The 19,663-nt window shown below is 53.9% G+C and overlaps 1 protein-coding gene across 1 annotated transcript in view; it reads right to left on the bottom strand.

The window, feature by feature from the left end:
• The window catches only part of COL22A1 (collagen type XXII alpha 1 chain), a 212,646-nt gene that overhangs the window by 180,015 nt on the left and 12,968 nt on the right, over positions 1-19,663 (bottom strand). Inside the window, exons 2-3 of the mRNA XM_072949767.1 lie at positions 15,984-16,146; positions 11,050-11,616 (exon numbers count right to left, since the gene is read on the bottom strand). Coding sequence (XP_072805868.1) covers positions 11,050-11,616; positions 15,984-16,074 — 658 coding nt within the window. The 5' untranslated portion in view covers positions 16,075-16,146. The remainder of the gene's footprint in view (positions 1-11,049; positions 11,617-15,983; positions 16,147-19,663) is intronic.

Genomic DNA, 19,663 nt, shown 5'->3' on the forward strand with positions numbered 1-19,663 from the left:
ACTTCTGGACCCAAGACTGCCAGCCAGGGGGACAGGGACAGGCCCCTGTTTTCAAGGGAGTCACCATGGAGACAGACAGACAGCAAGACAGGTGGGAGAGTGCTCTGCACACTGGCCAGTGAATACCTGCAGATGCTGGGAGGGTCAGTGATGGAGGCTAAGTACACAGAGACACCCTAAAAAGGAGCATGCAAGTTCTCTGGAGTCAGAAGAACCAGTGCTAATAAAATCCTGGCCACATGTCGTGAACTTCTGGCAGCTCTGGGCACAGGCAGGCTGGGGCCTCTCTCTACCTACCAGTGCAATGGTGGGGAAGAAAAGGGAGGTGCTGAACCCCCTTTACACCGCCTACCAGCTACTGTAGGCACTTACGTGCTCCAATTTCGCAACCCTACAATATGGGTTGCTGGCACATGGGGAAGCTCAGAGAGGTTAAGTAATTTATCCAACATCACACAGCCAACAAGTGGCAAAGGAAGGAATCAAGAGGGGCAGTGAGGCTTGGACATGGAGTGCTGGACCCCTACTCTACCCACACATCTGAGCACTGGAAAGCACCCTGGGTGTGAATGTAATAATAACCAGCCAGGCATCAGATGGCTCCACTGCCTCGAGGTCACGCATGGGGTCCCATTCACTCCTCTCTGCAACGCAGATATTAGCATCTGTGCTTTATAGGTGAACCAGGAGCCTTCCCAGTTGTTAAAGAAACACCCGGGGATTGTTATTTGCTGCATCCCAGGGCCATGGTGTGGCCCCTGTGAGAAGGGGCCCTCTTGTTCTAGAACTTGCTGGAGATTCCTGGCCTGCATTTCCTTTCTAGGCAAAGTGTGTTGGCACTGGCTGCCTCCCCAGAGGCCCCAGGTCCTCTCGCTGGCCAATGCTCATCTCCCAGGTCTGTTAGGCTGGAGGGGCGGTGTGGTCAGGGGGCCCAGTATTTGGGAGAACGTTCAGGAAGTGTTTTAGAGGTAGCCTGGTGGGAAGGGGCAAAACATTGCTAGAAGGAAAAATCCCCCAGGCCTGCTGACAGCGGCGACCCTGGGTCCAGGAGGTCAGGGCCACACTTGCTCCCTCTCCAGAGGAGCACATCCGGCTGGGTCCTTCCTGACACCGGTGGGGATGTGCCAATTTCTGCCTGGAGCCTAGAGCTGCAAATAGTGAGAGAGCGGCTGCCAGGGCTGCCCCCCACCCCAGCCCGAGCACACGCCTGGGGTACAGTGAAGCGGGGCCGGGGCCGGATGGGAGCAGCGCTGCCCGAGGCTGATGGAGAAGAAGGTCTAGAGTCCACGGACCTCCCCGCTTCCGTGTCAGTCTCCTCTTTGTTCTGTTTCCAGACCCAGAAACAAGTATCAAAGGTGGAGGGATTTTTTCCCCAGCCAAGGTCACCCAGAAGAGTGAACGGAACGCGGACGGGAAGTCCGCGGACGACGCCTGGCACCCCATGTGAGCGCATTCATTCATTCACTCATTCAGCCAACACACTCCCGCCAAGTGCCCAGCGCACACAGCCCACCTCGAGGAACAAGCGGAACACGCAGACGAGGTGGTCCTGCCCTGCTGGAGACACAAGCTAGACAGAGGAGGAGGCAGAGAGCAAATGCAGAGACAGCCACGGAGAAGCAAGCCGTCCCGTGGCCCCGTGTGACCAGGGCCGCAGAGGAAACATGGCGGTGAGGTGACGGGGCACTGGGCGCGGTGGCCAGGATGCTTGTGGGGAACACTGATCTGGGAAGACCCCCTGGCTTGGTGACATCGGAGCTGAGAGCTAATGAGGGCCTGAGCAGCCACGGGAAGTAGAGCCATGGGCAGAAGGTTCCAGAGAGGGCAGGGCCCTGAGGAGGAAGGGGCTTGGCCTGCCCTGGATGGGGTGGGGGCGGGGACGGAGCCGAAGTCCAGCCGGGGAGAGAGGACAGGGAAGGGAGATGCCAGGCTGGGGAAGCCTCGTAAGCCCAGGCAGGATCTGTATTGCGGGAAGTGAAGAGACAGCTCTGCCCAGCATCAGGGCCAGAGCCAGGTCACGGTTACCTTAGGAGCGCGACCCCTGCGGGGAGGCTGTGATTGCAAATGTCCCAGGTTCCCTGGACCTCCTTCCTTCCTGGGGAGTGTCCCATGGGCCAAGCACCAGTAGGTGTCACCAGAGACTGCGAGGCCCTCCTGCAGGATGGACAGGGAGAAGACTGGGGCAGCAGGACCTCGGGAGGGCAGCAGAGCCCTCGGCCAGCACCCAGGAGCCCGGGCCCAGCTCAGCCAAGCAGTGACCTCCAGCCTCGGTGTCTGAGAAGCACCGGATCTAAGTGCAAACCTCCTTCCCTTCCCTGCACACCCAGTGATGCACCTCACCGCGAACCCTGTGTTTGTCTGAGCAGTTGCACGTAGCCTATTCCAGGGTGAGGGGCAGGAGGAAGGGCTTTGTGCTGCACTGACCACCCCCGTCTAGGTTCATGAGTGTGTGTGTGTGTGGGGGGCAGGGGCACACGTGAGCATCCATGTGTGTATGAGTGGGCATATGTGAGTGTGTCTGTGTGTGACTGTGTGAGTATGTTTGTGTTTCTGCATGTGTCTGTGTGGATAAACTCAAAGACGCCAGAGTCTGTGTGATGAAAACGACAAAGACAGGCACATTTTACAGCAAAACAAGTCACTGAGAACACGCTGCTCTGACAACTGTTTTCCTTCAGCTTTCCAGGAAGCGTGAGGCTGCATCAGATGCACTGCAGTTAATCAGCAACACTTCTTGAGTAGCCAGACGTCGTGTAACCCCGTGTCCCACTCACCCTCCCACAAGTTCAGCTGGGGCAAGGTTAGCCGCAGGATGTGAGAGACACTCAGAAATGCAGAATTCCTCCACGGGTCTAATTACACAGCTGCTCATCTATACAGAGACACGTACTTACGCGTAGACTGTCTGCATTCATGGATGTATACATTTTGCAAGTGCCAATTTCGCTGTGGTCACTATATTTTATCCCTTAATCAATTCAACACTAAAGCCACTGTGGGAAATGCAGTCCGACCTTGCGGGGCTGGAATTCTTGGCGTGACAGTGCCAGTAAATGAGACGGTCATGGCGACGTGGACGCATTCTCTGCCCCGCCTGGGGTGGCACCGGGGGCAGAGAGGGCAGTATCTGGCACTAGCCCCACAGCCGGGCAGGAGCTGGGGAGGGTGCTGATTTATAGCTGGCCTTCAAGCCCTTTCTAGCCCGCACCGGGGCGTGAGTCCTCATCCAAGCCCTGGGATGGTCAGAGGATCTGCAGGACCCACGGGGAGCCCCTAAACACAACCAGGCAAAGAGGCACGTGTAGCATGTGAACACACAGAGAGGGCAGCGGGTTAAGCGTGACAGTGAGCCAGACACAGAAGGGAAGGGGCCCTCCAGGAGGAATCCCACCCACCCGCTCAGTACCCCATAAAATACCCAGTCCAGGGTCCCTGCATGAGTCAGTGGCAGTGAATTCAGGTTGCCAGGCCACAAGGGGGGCCTTCCACAGCTGTGTTGCCTCGGCCCTAGAAGGTAGGCAGTATTACTGTCTTCCTTTTACAAGGGAAACCAAAGCTTAAAAAAGGAATCTGACACATAAACAGAGACCCCGTATTTATGCGGGGCTCTTAAGAGCTGTGCTCACCTGCTGAACCGAGGGAGCGAGGGCAGCACGGGGACCAGGCCGTCCCTGCACGCTCCTCCGGTAATCCTCCCGTGTGTTCTCAAAGCGGGTGGCGCTGCCTCCGAGGGGGTGAAAACCGCTTTGAGGGAGGGGGTGAAACATCTTCGAGAGGTCTGCGGCCCCCACAGTTCACCCCACCCAACAGCATAAGCAGACAGTTACGTGTGGGTTTACAACTTAGAGAAGGAAGCAGCTAGAGGAGAAAAACCCACACTTATCCAGGTCCCCTCAGAGGGAGATCACTTTTATTAAAGGGTGACAAACACTGCCCTAAGCAGAAAGCATTTAACTCGATCGCTTTTCTGGAAAGTAACACATACACACACAGACACAGAGAAGAGGTTAAAGTGTATAAAAATATACATATAAAGCATGTGTACACACACACACACACTGACATACAAGTGTCTTATATGTGACACACACGTGCGAGCACTTGTCCAGCACATGCTCAGGGCCACTGCTGCACCAGGCACCTCCCACGTCCCAACCCTCACACCGTCACAGCTCTGCGAGGTAGAAACGCCACCCCCATCCCCTCTGCACCAGTGAAGAGACGGGGGCGGAAAGAGGCTAGGGAACCGGCCTGAGGCTCACCCAGGGTGGGGAGGCAGAGCTGGGCCCTGCCAGGTGGCCGGCTCCGGCCGCCGGGGCTGAACCAGTGCAGACCACGGCCTCCTCCACTGGCCCTCGCGCCCTGGAGGAACCACAGTGCCCGGTGCTGCCTGTGCAAACCTGCCCACCTCCTCTAGGAAGCCACCTGCGGGGACAAGTCCGCACAGGGTTCAGCACTAACAAGACAGTACTGCCGGCACAGGAGACCAGAACCCAGAGGCAAAGGGGATGCCGGTCAGTTCGGGGAGAAGGCAGACACGGAGGGGACAGGCTCCTTCCACAGAGCAGGATGCCCTGCTCACCAGGGGGCACGGGGGGAACCGCGTGGGCCTGGCGGGCAGGGCTGGGAGACGGCTTCTGCCTCGATGTCCACACGTTAACAGTTAACAATGGCGATGTTTAGTTTTCCATCACTTTCAGTAATTTTCTAATAAAACTTCCCAGCACACAATCGGGTTTAAGTAACCCAGTTACTATTTCCCGGGGTGACCTCGAGCATGACAAGTTTTCACAGGAGGAACTCCCAGTGACCTTCAGGCCCGGGGTGGGGCCCCCGCCTGAACCTCTTCCTGCATCTGATGTGGTCCCCAGAGCCCAGCCACAGGCATCCACGTGGCGGCTCCACACCCACAGCTGATGCAGCCGCCGATTCTGCCCGGGCTTCGGCTCCGCCCAGGGGACCAGCAAAGTGGGTCACCTTGTGGCCACATATGTGCTCCCAGACGCGTGTGTGTGTGTTGTGTGTGTGGAGTATCATGTGTGTATGTTGTGTATTGTGTGTGTGGTGCACTGTGTATATGTGTTTGAGGGTGTGTATTGTGTGTGTATGTTGTGTATGTGTATGTGGTTTTTGTATCGTGTATGTGTTGTACGTCTGTGTGTGGCGTACGTGTGTGTGTGCTGAGTTTACCTCCGAGTCTCCTGGCCACGCAGAGGGATAGAGATAGAGGTCGGGACAAGAAGACCTGGTCCCTGGGGACAAAGCCACCAGCAGGGCCACGCCCTCTCTGATGCCTACAAGAGGAGATGGGCCCAAACAAACTGCCAGGCTGGACGTGCACCCAGACCTGCCGACAGGCAGCCCCAGCCCCCATTGGCGCTACCTCTGCGTCTTCAAGGACACAGACTTGCAGGGTTTTGAGGTGCACATCACTTCTGGCTGACCCCTCGCTTCCTGCTGGCCGTGAGGACTTGGGGAGAGCTACGCCTCAGTGTCTGTCTCCCACAGTGAGGAGGGTGGCACTTCCTTGGAGGCACTGTCACTGCCCCCAGTGCAGCCCCCCCAGCACGTGCCCCTCCCACATCAGGCCCACGCCTCCTGCAGGCCCTTGGCTTCTGCACTGGCCTCTGCCTGGAACTCTCGGCCCATAAATCTTGGCAGGCACGGTTGTTCCATGTCATTTCAAGCTCAACTCCACTTCTCCCGTCTCTTCCTGCAACCCCTCCAGCTGAGATGCTGTCCCATGGCCCTGCTTTACTTTCTTCAAAGCATTTATCACTGTATGAAACCACCTTGCCCATTTACTTGACTTTTTCTGCTGTCTCCCTTCCTCTCTGGAGAGTGTCACCCTAAACGCAGGACCACAGATGACTTGATCACCATGGTGATCCTTGTGCCTCAAAATCACGTCTGGGAGACAACAGGGGGTCAAAAAATGTGTTGAAAAAATGACCCAATAAGTGTATGTAAAGGGCCCTTAAAACATCCTTGGTTGGGAGCTGGCTTCTTTAAAGGGCGATCTAGTCCATCCCCAATCACGCAGATAAGCTGCATTATTTAATCAAAATGTTCTATGCTGCAGACAGGAAAACAGCACAGAAAAGTCCTCAAGCGCCCCTGATGGTTCCCTCATCTGAGGGTGAAGTGGTCTGTGACAGCCACGGTCAAAAGCAAGAGCGAGCCTCTCAGTGAGTCGCAGCCCCGGGGCCAATCTCACGAGCCAGCACAACAGCCGGTCTGTGAGGAGGTGTGAGCCAACGCAGGAAGCTGAGAGGGGCTCCTCGGAGGGGCTGGGGACACGCATGGAGTCACAGACTAACCAAACACATGGCTGGGGTGGAGATGCCAACGTTTTTCCAGGGAGAACAATGAAATTCATCCCCTTCTCACACAAAAGCAGCCTCTGTCTGTCTCTCTGTCATGGGGTATCACACCCAGGACGCAGCTCAGGGGATAGCACCGGGGCTGAGCACGGACACACAACACAGACAGACGGAGGGAGACGGTGCGTCATGAACCAGAGAGGCACAAGGGGCTCCTTCTGTGCCCTAGTCCACGCTCGCATCCTGGGCTGAAGCACAGGATCCAGGAACACGCCCCCGCCCCTGGGGAGAGGAGAGGACCACCAGAGGGTGTCCCTAAAATAGAAGCAGGCGGAGGCTTCTCGCAGCCGCTGCTGGCATCCCGCGGGCTCACTCGCGGCCACACGATCAGCTATATAAAGGCTGTTCTGCGGCCACGGCTGAGCCTGGGCTGGAGAAAGCTCTTAATTACAGCCGGTGCTCCGGGGCCGGGCCCCATCCACAGCCTCCGCCCCACACACTGCAGGAAGCCAGGCTGAGATCCCGTCCCCGGGGAACCTCGTCAGGCCACCGAGGGGCAGGAGTTCACGTCATGACACAGAGGTGCTTCCCCAGAGGAGCCCAAGGCCGGGGGACAGTGAGCCTCGTGCCTGGGCAGACTCTGGGGGAGGCGTTCAGGTGGCTCCCCCTCCTTACCAGGCTCCGTTCCAGGCACTGGTACCTCAAGGAACAGACCCGGCCCTCGTGAAGCTCCTGTTCTTGTGTGTAAAGACGGCTCCTAGGCAGGTAAACTAACAGCCATTTCAAACAGCAGGTGGTAGCGGCATGCACACTCAGGGTGTACTAATCTGCCTCGTTCCTGCTGCCTCAAACAGACAAACGTTTCTCAAGGACAAAAAGAAGCGTCAGATCCATCACCGCATCCTGGGCACCTGGCATGTGCCCAGCAGAGAGATCACCCAGTGTGTGATTGCTGAGTGAATGGATGGCTGGATGGAAGGACTGAGCTGAATCAATCTCACTACGATGCACGGCTGGGTTGGAGTGCAGTGGGTGAATGGATTAGTGTGAATCCAGTGGCTGTTACAACTACAGCTGTTGAATGAATCAGTGAGTGGGCTGGAGAGACAGAACGATCACTACACCAAAACCCGTGTCGTTAGTCTGCGATTTCCCAGACCATCAGCGTGCCACCCCTGTTCAGACAGCCGGGATTCGGGCTGTGGAACCACCCGCAGGTACCCGCCCCCGGGGCCGAGGGGCCCAGCTGTTTGGATGCCGTCACGCGCCTTGGTTCACTCTCCTACACGCTTTCCACTGCATCACTGTTTGCTCTTTTATTTGTTTTGCTTTGTTTCTAATTGAAGCAATTGTGGGGAGATTTTGTTTCGTTTGTCACCAGAATAGAGCAGACCCTCTCAGCCTACAGCTGTATTTACAGACAGAATTCCCTTTAGATGGCTAAGAATAACTTAAATCTTGCATCTATTCAGGCACTTGGAGAAGCCTGTCTAGAGAGAATCGCTGAGTTTCTCCCAGTGGTGTCAAGGTGGACATGTGGTGTGCTGGGCTGGCCTGTACTCCTTTCCCCTTGGTAACACCCCCCCACCACCGTGATGTCCCTGCAGAGGTCGCACCCCTTTCCCTGAGGGAGTACAGCTGGTGACTAACTCCACTCCCAACTGTCAAACAGGAGACTGTGGCTGAGGCCCCGGCAAGGCAGCTGCTTCCATTCCAGGGCCACAGCGACTGGCTGGGAACAGCCGCAGGGCCCACACCGTCCAGTCAGACTGAATCCAGGCCCGCTGGGTGACCCTCTCCTCCGCTGGGGCTGAAGACCCACGTAGCTCTAGAGTCACTTGACTGTCTTGTGCTGGGAGCTCCTCTGCCCTCCCTCATCCCTTGCCTCCTTCTCTGCTCTGCTCTGAGCCTCAGATCCTGGCCCTTGTGACCACATCACCGGTCCCTTTGTTGACTGTTGTCAGGTGAGGTCAGGCCAATGGAAGGGGCCAGCAAAGCCGGAGGGGACCGAGACAGGGGCTCCTTTCCTGCTCCCTTGGGGCCGTGGCTGAGCTGGCAGCCGAGAGCTGTGTTCCCCCCTGGGCTGAGGAGATAACAGCGCTGCCGGGCAGCCCCTCCCCACCCACAGAGCAGCACTTCTATCCCTGCTGTCAGCCAGCTTCTCCTGCTGCTGGTGCCCAGTGCTTCCAGCATCACTCCCTGACCTCAGCCTCCTCTAGATAGAACCTTCCTCCAAGTCGCCTCACGGCTGGGACCCTGACACACAAATCTGCCCAGAAGAGAATTAATACCTAGAAAAAAGAGCCTAGAAACGGCAGGAGAGAGTGAGTTTGGTCTCAGCGCTTAAGTCTGCCTGACCTCTGGCCTTTCTATCCTGTGTGATGTCAATGTGCTTTATTCTCTAAGCAAGTTAGAGTGGGGTTTTCTGTCACTTTGATCCAAAGCATTGTCCCTGGCTCAGACCCAACATCAGTGGTGGTGAAATCCTGTTCTGGGGGCCCTGGGGCATGAGGCCAGAGTGCGGAGGCTGAAGGCCGGGATTCTGCCCCCAGCTCTGCCGTTTTGTTAACAGGGCAATGTGACCCAGTGACCTGACCTTGCCCGGGCTGGCCCTGCCATTCCAATGGAAGCTCTTCAAAATCTAAATTCTGCTCTGCCAAGATCTAGAATCAGTCTGAACCCAGGCTGGCAGCATGGTGAAATGCCAGAGGGTAGGGTCCAGAAGCAGCCTCGCTTACCAGGGCCCGGGGTGGCCCCTGTGCCACCAAGTTGGATGTCTGCCTCTTGGCTGGGCCTGTGGCCTAGTGGCTGACTCTCGTAGCCCAGACTTCTGGCCACATGAACCTCGGTCCGTTCTCAGCCTGGCTCGGCCTGGGCTGTTCCTTCTCCCTGCCTCCTCTTCCCCAGCGTGGCCCCATCGCCTCTCCGGCCTACTGCTGAGGGCCCAGCAGACCTTGCAGCTGTGCCTCCCAAGGTCTCAGCATTCTGAATGCCCTCATCTGTGAAAAGGAGGTTCATCTTTATCTTACAAAGTTGTCACAAGGATCAAATGAAGTCACTGTGGGAAATCCATGGCCAATGGGTGGCACACTGTAGGGTAGGTAACCATCTCTTTGCCCTCAGGGCGTCAATTCCTTCATCCTTGGGCAACAACGCACCATCTATTCCCTGCACCATTCTCTGAATTTCCCAGCAGTCTGTGAAGGGGCTCCTTTTTGCTTGCTGTCCTGCCAGCATTCCATTCTCCACAAAGACCTGACCATGTCACGTCCCTGCCCAGAACCCTCCAAAGCCTTGCACACAAGGCTCTCCTTTATCCAGTCCTTGACAATCACACAAAGCAACCAACCCCAACTCCCCTCCTGTCCTCCGGCCATTATAGTACATTGACTACGTGTTGCCAACCTCGTCCTTCTAAACCAGCTAAGTGCCACCTCCTCCAGGAAGCCCCCCACCCCCATTCGCAGGGTCATCATCCACCACAACCACAGCAGGACCCCACCCATAAGACTCTGTGGCACCTTGATTAAACTCACCCCTACAATATCACATTCCTTTTTTTGAGTCTTTTCCACCATCTAGACTAAGGAAGACCTGAGGGCAGGGTCTGTGTCTTATCTTTTTCTATAGCCCAGAAGTCAGCACAAGGCCACACAAACAACAGATCCCAGTAAACGTCTGTGAATAAATAAATACAGATTAAGTGAGCCAATACAGAGAAAAAGTCACAGCATGGTAACGAAACTAAGGACATCGAGCCTCAGACAAGTTTTACCAGGCTGTGGGCCAGGCCCACCCCTGGGACCAGACCCCTGCCGCTCTGCCCTTCTGCTCCCACTGCCAGGCCCCTCCTCCACTGCCCTGCCCAGGTGTGACATTCTGGGCTCCCCTACCAGGGGCAGTTCATCCCCCACAGAAGTCAGCAAGACAGAGGCTGACCCTACTCCCTGCCCCCACCTGCTGGCTTCGGAGGAGGAAGTTACCGAGCCAGGAAGAAATGGCACCCCAGGAAAGCAGGCAGAGGAGACAGGCTAGGTCAGGAGAAACCCACTTCACCCTCCCTGCCCTGGAGAGGAGATTGGTGTCAGAAAGACCCCACCAGGGTCTTGCAGGTCAGCCTCCCAAGTCAGAGCCCCGGGGCCATGGGACCTTTGCCTGCCCAACACACACTCCTTCCTCTCCCATCACCTAATCCCAGCCACAGTCAGCATTCCAGACAAATAACGTGGAGACCTCGGGTGATCTCAGAGGGCAACAGGTCAACAGCACTTGGCCTCTGGGACCAGCAGCGCCCACCACCTGAACTGGCTGACTTGGGCTCACCCGGTACAGTTCCTGCAGCCTATTTGGGCCCTGTTCTTTCGTGATCTCTCACTGCCATCCCTCAGTGGGGCTGAGAGGAGCAGGACCCAACAGCTCTCACCGAGGGGCTTTGGTGAGGCCTCTGCAGGCACGTGCTCTGACTCAGTCCCAGGAGGCCAGGGGATGTTCCCCGTTGCAGAAGTGAGGCATTCACGTATCTCAGAGTGGCTGGGGTTTAGAAGCCAGCCTGCTTTAATTTTTCTTTCCACCCCTGTCTCCCTGAAAGTGTGGCCCACGGGGCAGGTCCCTGGGTGATGGGCCCGGACCGGGTGTGGGTGCTACTGGGTTCCTCAGTTACGGCCGCGCCACGCGGACTGGGGCCTCCCCACCCCTCGGCCTCCCCAGGCCGCGGGTCCCCACTCACTTTCGCACAGGCGGCGCCGCAGCGTGCCCCGGATCTTGTCAATGGCGTCGAAGTCCGACACGTGGAAGATGTGGGCGGCCTTGGGCTCGGAGGCGATCTCCTCCAGCTCCTCCCGCAGCGCCTGGCCCACGCCCACGGCGAAGATGCGGATGCCCGCGCGGTGCGCGGCGGTGGCGGCGGCCAGCACCAGGTCCTGGCTGCGGCCGTCCGTCAGCAGAATGGCCACCTGCTTGAAGGCGCGGTCCCCGGGGCGGCCGCCGGCCCGCGGGGAGAAGCTGTGGCGGGTGATGTAGCGCAGCGCGTCGCCCGTGTTGGTGTTGCCGCCGTGGTAGGTCAGCCGCCGCGCCGCCGCCCTGACCTCGGCCCGGGAGCCGAAGTGGTCCAGCTCGAAGGCCGTGGCCGGCCGGTCGCTGTAGCGCACGACGCCCACGCGGGTGCGGTCCGCGCCCACCTCGAACGTGTCCACCAGGTTGGCCACCCACTGCCGGACCTTCTCAAAGCCCTCCTTGCCCACACTCGACGACGTGTCCAGGAGGAAGACCAGGTCGTAGTGGACGCTTTTGCAACCTGCGGGGGCGACAAGCAGGGCGACCAGGGCCCAGTGGGTTGTGGGAAGGACTCGGTCCCGCGGCCTCCGGCGCGGCCATCCGGGTCTCCAGGTCCGCGGCTAACACCGCCCACCGCCCCTCCCCGCGGCCAGCCGTGCCGCGGCCTTAAAGGCCCGGCCCCGCCTCCCAACCGTCACGTGATGAGGTGTGCGCCCCCCCCCCCCGGGTTGCTGTGGGGTCCGGCTGACTACATATATAGTCAGTATGTATGGGTTACCTATACACAGTTTGTATGTATAGTTTATATATAGTTTATAAATGTATTTATATACCCATCATTTATGTATTTACATATATTGTATATAGAAATACATGTTTATATATAGAATTTTTTTTATATAAATGAGTAACAGTCATGGAACACCATGTCATTTTCTTTAAATACTCCTTTTATTTTGGTTCAAAAGTGACTTCATTAGCAACCTCAATGGCCATCAGCAGATGACTGGGTAATTAGGTTGCAGTACACACACACACAGACACACACACACAACTCAGCCATAAAAAAAGAATAAAGTAATGCCATTTGCAGCAACATGAATGGACCTAGAAATCGTCATACTAAGTGAAGTAAGCTGGAAAGAGGAAGAAAAACATCATATGATATCACTTATATGTGGAATCTTAAAAAATGACACACATGAACTTATTTACAAAACAGAAACAGACTCACAGACATAGAGAACAAACTTATGGTTACTAGGGGGAAGGAGGCGGGAAAGGAGGGATAAATTGGTAGTTCAGGATTTGCAGATACTAACTACTATATATAAAATATATAAACAATAAAGTTCTACTGTATAGCACAGGGAACTATATTCAATATCTCATAACCTATAATAAAAATATGAAAAGGAATATATGTATATGTATAACTGAAACACTATGCTGTACACCAGAAATTAACACAACATTGTAAACTGACTATTCTTCAATTTAAAAAAATTTTTTAATTTAAAAAATTGAAACATTTTAAAAAGAGACTTCATTATCTTTCAAACCTACTACAAGTAACATATCCCCATTTCTGAAAAGGCAGAAAAAGCAATCAAAAAATCTTTTAAACGCTCATATTGCCAGCTGCTCAGTGATAGGCATGCTAACCCAGGGTCTATTTATGTATGTTCTATTTCCTTGTAGCCATTGATGGAGGGGGGCTGTACCAGACACACTGATAGATAAGCTGCTTTCCCCGCTTGCAGTGATGTGCTGGGAGTCCATTTCCAGTATGACAATGCTGGTTTCCATGGCTGCAGAGATTCCCCAACAGGGATGAACATAATTTATTTAGCCAGAGCTCTCCTGTTGGATAGTTAAACAGTGCTCAGCAGTTCCCTATTAGAAATCATCTACAATAGATTGCGTTCATATGTTTCAGAAATGCCATAGTGCTTTATAAACGTATGCTTGTATTTTAACAAACATAAATTTTATATGAACTATATAATGTTTCGGATTAAATGAACTGCAGCACTATATAATTTGTATTTGTGATCCACATGGCAACTCTGTGCAAGGGGTGGGTGCTCGCCCCCATTTTACAATTAGATAATATGAGGAAAAGTTGCCTAAACGCCACACTGAAGCATAAATACGAAGGGGAAGCAAAATACGCCCTTGTCTCCACTCTTCCGGAATCTGCGTCTTGGCCATGCCAACAGCCATAGCTGACCGGGCCTCTGGGAACACCTGGCACAAACATTTCATTAGTGAAAAAAATAAAAAATGATAACAAACCAAAAAGGAATCCTACTTTATTAGACTGTCCTACTGGCAAAAGTCAAAAAGACCATTTGACTTTTGCCATTAGGATAGTAGCCAGTGAGAATGTAAGGAAAATGGGGTGGGGGGGTATAGCTTAGTGGTGGAGCACATGCTTAGCATGCACAAGGTCCTAGGTTCAATCCCCAGTTCCTCTGTAATAAATACATAAACAAATAAAGGAGTATATTTTTGGATCCACCAATTCTAGATTTAATGATTTATCCTAGGAAAACCATCAGATAAATGGAAGGGGAAAAAAAAAGATGTATAAGGAAGCTCATGGCAGCATTGCCAAGCAAAGTCCTGGAAGACCGCCTCCATGATCACTCACAGGGACCTCCTTAAATCACTCCTCCTCCCTCGCTCCTTGCTCACACAGCCGAAAGCCAGGCAGCCGTGACAGTGATGGTGGGCCCTTATTTACCAGCACGGAAACCTTTCCGGCTCTATTGTTGGCTATGAAAGGCACGTGTGTCTCTGTGTACAACTGTGCATGCAGGCAAGAAGCTGCAAAAAGAAACATTGCTCACCTCTGGCAAGCAGAACCATGAGAGAATTATATCACTTTGTATTTTTTTTTAGTGTCTTCTTTTCTTTAGTATTCACTTTATACTTCACTAATTTCTACTCTTTATTATTTTCTATCTTTGACTTATTTTGTGTTTAATTTGTTCTTTTTTTTCTCACTTTATATATGTAGACAAATAAATTCTTGGCTTTTTTGTGTTTTCTAATATAAGCATTCAAACGTTAAAGTTTCCTCTACACGCTTTGCTAGGTGTATGTTACAAATATTTATGTTTTTTTCCTTTTTTAAAAAAAGTCTTTTGTTGAAGTATAGTTGATTTACAGTGTTAATTTCAGGTGTACAGCAAAGTGATTCAGTTATACAACTACATACATACGTATTTTTTCTTTTCTGATTCTTTTCCATTATAAGTTATTACTTTGTATTTTTTATTTTGTTTACAAGCAATGAATTAAGTGCAAAAAACAGAAAAACAATAAAGCTGCATATATGTGTACACACACACACACACACATACACACACTTCCTTATCCCTCCCTGTGCCTGTGCCACCCTTGAACCCCACACCCACCTTCCCCTTGAGTTTTTCAAATCCAAGTCCAGTCCACGGAGGAGCTGAGGTGAACGCCTGCCTTGGCAGAATTGACCCCTAACAAGATTAGCGCTTTAGAAGTGTGTTTGCCCAGATGTGTGGACTCAAGAGGTAATTCCTGGGGAGTTTTTCTCCTTGACCCAAAAGGTCATCCTTTTGTCTTTGTAACAATAAAGTCCCGCCTGCTCAGGATAATTGCTGCTGCCGGCCAGGCCGCCCAGCCGAGACTGTAATCCTTGAGCAAAGTTGTTTTTTAAGCTGCAAAAGGCTCATTTGTTCAAGAGGCCTCCCCAGGGGGCCATTTTCTCCGGGAGGTCAGGGAGCAGGCCGGGTCGCGGGCACGTGAGAACGAAGAGCGACGTCTCAGGAAGGGCCCTGGCTTCTGGCCTCCGGCTCCGCCGCAGGCCAGGGCCCCGTCACCCCAGCTTCGCCCCGGGCCTGCATCTTCCGCTCCGTGAAACGGGGGCTCGGAGAGAGGACCCCCGGATCTGACAGCCCTGGAGGTCAATGGGGCACTGGGGTCGTCCCGGGGATACAGAAACCTCAGAGGCCCGGCGCCCCGCGTGGGAAAAGCAGATGCCTGCGCCTGTCGCCGTCCTTCCGGGCAGCCAGGCTTCGGGAGGCTCAGGCAGCGCGAGACAGGCGGGAGCTTTGTAAACTGCCCCAGAACCCCGAGGCCGAGCCGGGCTTGTTTGCTTTTTGTTTTCATTGGTGGCCCCAGGAAGGAAGCCTTGGCTCTGCCCCAGACCTTCCTGGGTCCCCCAGCCTCACGGGGGTGAGGGGGGCCTCTCTTTACCTCGGTTCCTCATCTGCAAACAGGGCCTGCATCTCAGCCCAGGCATTCTCCCTGAGGCCCCGGCCAACCCTGTGCGTGCTCTCGGCCTGGGGCTGTGATACAGACGTCTCCGACCCCTTCCCCACGTCCCCCACTGGCCGTGGCTCCTCCTACGAGGCCCTCAGTCAGGTGAGCAAACCCTCCTGTCCCTTCTCACTCCTCCTGCCCGGGCCTCCTCTGCTCCAGTAACGTTCCCACTTCCTGTCTATGCCCTGTCCTGGCCCCCTCTTCTGGCTGGACCCCAGCGCGTCCAGTGTCACCCGGGATGTGGCCCAACACCCTCCCAGGACGGGACGAGACAGTAGGATGCTATCCTCGCCTGCTGTCCCCAAATCCTGCATGTGCTCAACAGAGACGCGCTCTCAGCACACATATGTCTGACTCAGGACATGCTCACTCTCTCTTGTTCACACTCACACACACACGCTCACACACAGGCACACGCCCCAGCTGCACTGGTTACAACATGCATCGGTTGGAGGGCAGCTGGCACCTCGCCGGTGATGACCCACACCCTCACTCGCTCACACGCAGGCACACAGCCGCGCCCCTGGGACTCGCACAGAGGCTGTCCTGCCTCCAGCCCCGCGCAGCCTCCGGCCCTACCTGCCCTCTGGGCCTGGCAGCCGCGGTCCCCACTCCAAAGCAGCAGCAGCCAAAGCAGACAGGCCGCGCTGCTGCCCCGCCGGCCGGCCATGGTGCACTCGTGCTTGGGAACGCGCACTTCTTGGCCAGGAAGAGGCACCGTCAGGGTCTACGGGAACATGTCCTGGGTGAAGAAAGACACGCCTTTAGCAGAAGGCCCTGGAGCTGAGAAGCCAGAAGTGACCTCTGGGCCCCAAGCAGGAGGAATTACCCCCACCCAGCCTCCCAACTGCCTTCACTGCCCAGACTCGACTCTTCACACAGCCAACACTATGACTTTCTAAAGAGCAAAGCCCCGTGTTACCTCCCTGTCAGAGTCATCCATCTCTCCCCCTACCCAACCATCGGCAAGTGTGCATTAATGACCAGCTCACGTTATCAGCTACCTAACCTATGCCTGTGGCAACAGCATCATTACTCTGATCATATTCTTGACTTGTAGACATTTAATAGGCTGTTTTATTTGTTTACCATGTTACAAGGGGACACCTTTGTACCCAAGCCTTTGCCCATATTTGATTATTTTCTTGGGGCAGGTTTGTAGGAAAATATTTGGGGTGTCATTGGGGCTTTGAAAGGACCCTGATATGAGCTGTCAAACTGCTTTCCAAAAATGCTGTACCATTTCCACGGCCTCCAGCAGGGTAGGAGCAGGTGAGTGCCCTCCCTGCCGACCTGGCAGTGTGGAGTGGTGCCATTCCTTTGATTTTTGCCAACTCAATTCAGACACTGTTTCTTGCTTCCTATGCATGTCTTTGATCCATGAGGTCGATTAGCTAAACGTTCTTTCCATACTGTATATTTTATTTTCATGTGGATATCCATTTCAAAAAGTGTTTGCCCATTGCTAACTCCAAAATCCAGGAAAGGAAGAACGGTCTATAGATTTTACCATTGATTTGTTCATTCACAGATATTTCCCAGTGGCCCTCACATGCCAGGTTCTGAGGCCAGGCAGACAAAGGACACCAAATCCTCACTGACACCTGGGGGCAAGTAAGACACAGGCCAGAGCAAGGTACGATAAAATGAGCACTGGTAGAGGGAAGGGCGGGGGGCTCTGGGAGGACCGGGGTGGGAGGGGGAGATCGCCATGTGACCACTTCAGGAGAAGGTCAGATGACATGTTCCTAGATGGAGAAAACCCTGAGAATTCACAAAAAGCTGTTAGAACCAATAAACAAATTCAGCAAAGCTGCAGAATGAAAAAGATCAACGCTCAGAAGTCTGTTGCATTTCTGTACACAAGCAACGAACAATCCACTGGGAAATCAAGAAGAATAATTTTACTGACAATAGCATCAAAAAACAGAAAAAAAAAACTTAGGAATAAATTTAACCAAGAAGGTGCCAGTCTTGTATGCTGAAGACCACAAACCATTGCTGAGAGAAATTAAAGAAAACCTACATAGTGGAAAGACATCTTCTGTTACTGCTTAATGGTTTCACAGTTTCTGTCTGGGGTGACGAAAGGGCTCTGGGAATAGATGTGTTGATGGTTACACAACATCTGAATGGAATTAATCCCACTGAGTCACATACTGAAAATGGCAAATGTTATGTTGTGTACTTTTTGCCACAATAAAAGTAGTAAAAGAGGTCCATACCCCAGTCTCTGTGAATGGTTACGTTACATGGCCAGGGAGAATGAACGTTACAGGTGGAATTAAGGCTGCTAATCACCTGGCCTAAAATATGCAGGTAACCTTGGACTACCTGGGCGCATTCAGTGTAATCACGAGGGTCTTACAGATGAAAGAGGCTGGGTCAGAACCAGAGTGCTGGCCACCCGAGAAGGACTTGATTGGGCCTTGTTGGCTTTGAAGGTGGAGGAAGGGGCCATGAGCTAAGGAATGCAGGTGACTTCCAGCAGCTGGAAAAGGCAAGGAAAGGGCGTCCTCTCTATAGACTTCTAAGGAAACAGCCCAGCCAACAGTTTGATGTCAGCCTAGTGAGACCTATTTTGGAATTTCCACCTTGAGAAGTTCAAGATAATAAGTCTGTGTTGTTTTAAGCCACTAAGTTTGTGGTGATTTGTCACAGCAACCACAGGAAACTGAATGGTGAAGAGAGTTGAGGGGGATGGATGCTGGAGCATGGTAAGTGGTCCCTCCTGGCAATCTTCCACCCCACCCCTTCCTCCTACAAATGTACGCTCAGGCCCTTTTCTCTGGACAAAACTGTGTCCCTTCAAATTCATCTGTTGAAACCCCAGCCCGAGTGTGACGGTATTTGGACACGGTGTCTTTGGAAGGGACTTAGGTTTAGATTAGGTCATGAGGTCATTATCCCCATGATGCGATCAGTGCCCTTATAAGAAGAGAAAGAGACCATCCCAGTCTTTCTTTCTGTCTCTTTCTCTCTACCTTCTGGGGAAACAGAAAGAAGGTGGCTGTTTACAAGACAGGGAGTGAGCCCTCACTAGAATCAAATCTTCCAGCACCTGCTCCTGGATTCCCTGGCCTCCAGAACTGTGAAAAATAAGTGTCTGCTGTTGAAGCACCCCAGTAGGTGGCATTTTGTTACAGCAGCCTGAGCTGACTAAGACGTCCTTCCAGGTCACAGCAGGGCCACTGTGTCATGAGTCTGGGGCAGACCAGGAAGGAGGAGACTGGGGAGTCTCCATCTTTTTTCTTGGAAAGATCGCGAATCCTAAGACTTGGCAGGAAGATAGCAAAAGGACAGAGATCCCAGGAGCTCCTCCCTCTGCTGAAGGCAGACCAGTGGCCCGAGGAAACAGGCAGCGGATTCCGTAGCAGCCCAGGAACATCCCCACACGTGGGCGGGAGACGGCCGGACCCCAGCATCCCGAGTGGCGGACAGCTCGCTCAGCCCTCACACATCTCCACCCCCCACCCACGTCCCCCTCCGCTGCAGTAAGAGAGAAGCAGTTTCCATTAGTCCTAGCGAAGGATAGGCCAGAACTCGCCAGGTGGTCAGGAGGGTGGGCTCTCAGACCAGAGTGCCTGGTGGTACAAATCCCGGTTATTCAGCAGCTCTGCAGCTTCAGAGACGGACCTAGTCTCTCTGCCGCAGTGTCCTCACCTGTGGAGTGGAGACAGTCACAGGACCCGCCTCGGTGAGTTGTTACAAGGGGGTCGTCGTAGGGATTAAACAAGGAAACCGCCGGTAGAGGCCACATCACTGCTGTGGACCAGAGCTGTGACCCAAACCACACCCACTTCCTCGGCCCACTCACCATCCAAGGGCCCCTGCAGCGGGGGTAAAACTCAGCATTGTTGGGGAGCCTCCACGCTGTACACACTGCGTGTCCCCATCTCCACAACAACGCCACGGGATGGGCATCTGCACCTCCCCTCCACAGGCCGACCTGCTGAGGCTGAGAAGTGGACGATGCCCCCGCAGCACCCCCACTGGGCAGGTCTGTGTGTGAAAACAGATCCAAGAGACTCAAGTAATCACTCCTGAGTTGGAAGCTCCCCCAGGGCCAGTCTGCGTTCTCCACCATCCCTCTCCCAGGCCCAGGCTACTTCCCTGAGCCGGGCCCAGTGAGTATTTGTGGGGTTGAAAGTCTACCGTCCTGATATTTGGTTCTTTACAGAAAAGGCTGGAGAAACGTCTGTGTGCGCTATGAGCCAGGTGCTTTTCACCAGTGTCTTCCCTGAGGTCACAGCACACTT

Source organism: Vicugna pacos, chromosome 25, assembly GCF_048564905.1.
Source record: "Vicugna pacos chromosome 25, VicPac4, whole genome shotgun sequence".
Lineage (NCBI taxonomy): Eukaryota > Metazoa > Chordata > Mammalia > Artiodactyla > Camelidae > Vicugna > Vicugna pacos.